Source organism: Micropterus dolomieu, linkage group LG12, assembly GCF_021292245.1.
Source record: "Micropterus dolomieu isolate WLL.071019.BEF.003 ecotype Adirondacks linkage group LG12, ASM2129224v1, whole genome shotgun sequence".
Taxonomy (NCBI): domain Eukaryota; kingdom Metazoa; phylum Chordata; class Actinopteri; order Centrarchiformes; family Centrarchidae; genus Micropterus; species Micropterus dolomieu.
Genome location: NC_060161.1, coordinates 26,256,814 through 26,260,318, shown reverse-complemented (window position 1 = coordinate 26,260,318; position 3,505 = coordinate 26,256,814). Strand labels below are relative to the sequence as shown.

At 46.8% G+C, this 3,505-nt stretch overlaps 2 protein-coding genes across 2 annotated transcripts in view; both read left to right on the top strand.

The window, feature by feature from the left end:
• LOC123979872 (mucin-2-like) overlaps window positions 1–152 on the top strand; it is a 6,335-nt gene extending 6,183 nt beyond the window's left edge. Inside the window, exon 8 of the mRNA XM_046063980.1 lies at window positions 126–152. Coding sequence (XP_045919936.1) covers window positions 126–152 — 27 coding nt within the window. The remainder of the gene's footprint in view (window positions 1–125) is intronic.
• Window positions 153–238: 86 nt separating this feature from the next.
• LOC123979870 (mucin-2-like) overlaps window positions 239–3,505 on the top strand; it is a 3,937-nt gene continuing 670 nt past the window's right edge. Inside the window, exon 1 of the mRNA XM_046063979.1 lies at window positions 239–3,445. Coding sequence (XP_045919935.1) covers window positions 239–3,445 — 3,207 coding nt within the window. The remainder of the gene's footprint in view (window positions 3,446–3,505) is intronic.

The window sequence follows — 3,505 nt, the reverse complement described above, 5'->3', positions numbered from 1 at the left end:
ACAAAACACGACCACCATTCCCTCAACAACTACCCCACCAACTACAATACCCACCACTACACCAATTACAACAACCCCACCAATTACAACCACCATTCCCTCAACAACTACCTTACCAACCACAGAAACCACCACTGCACCAGCTACAATAACCACACAAAGCACAACTACCATTCCCTCAACAACTACCCTACCAACCACAATAACCACTACACCAGCTACAACAACCACACAAAGCATGACTACCATTCCATTAACAACTACCCCACCAACCGCAATTACCATCACTACACCAATTACAACAACACCCCCACCAACAACAACCACCATTCCCTCAACAACTACCCCACCAACTACAATACCCACCACTACACCAATTACAACAACCCCACCAATTACAACCACCATTCCCTCAACAACTACCTTACCAACCACAGAAACCACCACTGCACCAGCTACAACAACCACACAAAGCACAACTACCATTCCCTCAACAACTACCCTACCAACCACAATAACCACCACTACACCAGCTACAACAACCACACAAAGCACAACTACCATTCCATTAACAACTACCCCACCAACCGCAATTACCATCACTACACCAATTACAACAACACCCCCACCAACTACAATCACCATTCCATCAACAACTACCCCACCAACTACAATATCTGCACAAAGCAAAACTACCATTCCCTCAACAACTACCCTACCAACCACAATAGCCACCACTACACCAACTACAACAACCCCGCCAACTACCACCACCATTCCCTCAACAACTACCCCACCAACTACAATAACCACCACTACACCAACTACAACCACCATTCCCTCAAAAACTACCCCACCAATTACAATAACCATCACTACACCAGCTACAACAACCACACAAAGGACAACTCCCATTTCCTCAACAACTACCCCACCAACTACAACCACCATTTCCTCAACAACTACCCTACCAACCACCGAAACCGCCACTACACCAGCTACAACAACCCTGCCAACTACAACCACCATTCCCTCAACAACTATTCCACCAACTACAATATCTACACAAAGCAAAACTACCATTCCCTCAACAACTACCCTACCAACCACCGAAACCACCACTACACCAACTACAACAACCACACAAAGCACGACTATCATTCCCTTAAAAACTACCCTACCAAACACAATAACCACCACTACACCAGCTACAACAACCACACAAAGCACAAATACCATTCCCTCAACAACTACCCTACCAACCACAATAGCCACCACTACACCAACTACAACAACCCCGCCAACTACCACCACTATTCCCTCAACAACTACCCCACCAACTACAATAACCACCACTACACCAACTACAACCACCATTCCCTCAACAACTACCCCACTAATTACAATAACCACCACTACACCAACTACAACCACCATTCCCTCAACAACTACCCCACTAATTACAATAACCATCACTACCCCAGCTACAACAACCACACAAAGGACAACTCCCATTTCCTCAACAACTACCCCACCAACTACAATAACCACCATTCCCTCAACAACTACCCTACCAACCACCGAAACCACCATTACACCAGCTACAACAACCCTGCCAACTACAACCACCATTCCCTCAACAACTACCCCACCAACTACAATAACCACCACTACACCAACTACAACCACCATTCCCTCCACAACTACCCCACCAATTACAATAACCATCACTACCCCAGCTACAACAACCACACAAAGGACAACTCCCATTTCCTCAACAACTACCCCACCAACTACAACCACCATTCCGTCAACAACTACCCCACCAACTACAACCACCATTCCCTCAACAACTACCCCACCAACTACAACCACCATTCCGTCAACAACTACCCCACCAACTACAACCACCATTCCCTCAACAACTACCCTACCAACCACCGAAACCGCCACTACACCAGCTACAACAACCCTGCCAACTACAACCACCATTCCCTCAACAACTACCCCACCAACTACAACCACCATTCCCTCAACAACTACCCCACCAACTACAACCACCATTCCGTCAACAACTACCCCACCAACTACAATAACCATCACTACACCAGCTACAACAATCACACAAAGCACAAATACCATTCCCTCAACAACTACCCTACCAACCACAATAGCCACCACTACACCAACTACAACTACCCCACCAACTACAATAACCACCACTACACCAACTACAACCACCATTCCCTCCACAACTACCCCACTAATTACAATAACCATCACTACACCAGCTACAACAACCACACAAAGGACAACTCCCATTTCCTCAACAACTACCCCACCAACTACAACCACCATTCCCTCAACAACTACCCTACCAACCACCGAAACCGCCACTACACCAGCTACAACAACCCTGCCAACTACAACCACCATTCCCTCAACAACTACCCCAACATTTACAATAACCACACAAAGCATGACCACAATTCCCTCCACAGCTACCCCGCCAACTACAATACCCACCACTACACCAGCTACAACAACCACACAAAGCAAAACTACCATTCCCTCAACAACTACCCTACCAACCACCGAAACCACCACTACACCAGCTACAACAACCCTGCCAACTACAACCACCATTCCCTCAACAACTACCCCAACATTTACAATAACCACACAAAGCATGACCACAATTCCCTCCACAGCTACCCCGCCAACTACAATACCCACCACTACACCAGCTACAACCACACAAAGCAAAACTACCATTCCCTCAACAACTACCCCACCAACCACCGAAACCACCACTACACCAGCTACAACAACACAAAGCACGACTACCATTCCCTTACAAACTACCCTACCAACCACAATAACCACCACTACACCACCTACAACAACCCCAACAACTAAAACCACCATTCCCTCAACAACTACCCTATCAACTACAATAACCACCACTACACCAACTACAACCACCATTCCCTTAACAACTAACCCACCAACTACAATAACCACCACTACACCAGCTACAACAACCACACAAATCACAACCATTCCCTCAACAACTACGCCACCAACAACAACCACCACCATTACACCAGCTACAACATCGACACAAAGCAGTACCACCATTCTGTCAACAACTACCCCACCAACTACAATAACCACGACTACACCAACTACAATGACCCCACCAACTACAACCACCAGTCCCTCAACAACTACCCCACCAACTACAATAACCACCACTACCCCAACTACAACAACCCCACTAACTACAACCACCATTCCATCAACAACTACCCCACCAACTACAATAACCACCACTACACTAACTAATACAACCCCACCAACTACAACCACCATTCCCTCAACAACTACCCCACCAACCACCGAAACCACCACTACACCAGCTACAACAACACAAAGCACGACTGCCATTCCCTTACAAACTACCCTACCAACCACAATAACCACCACTACACCACCTACAACA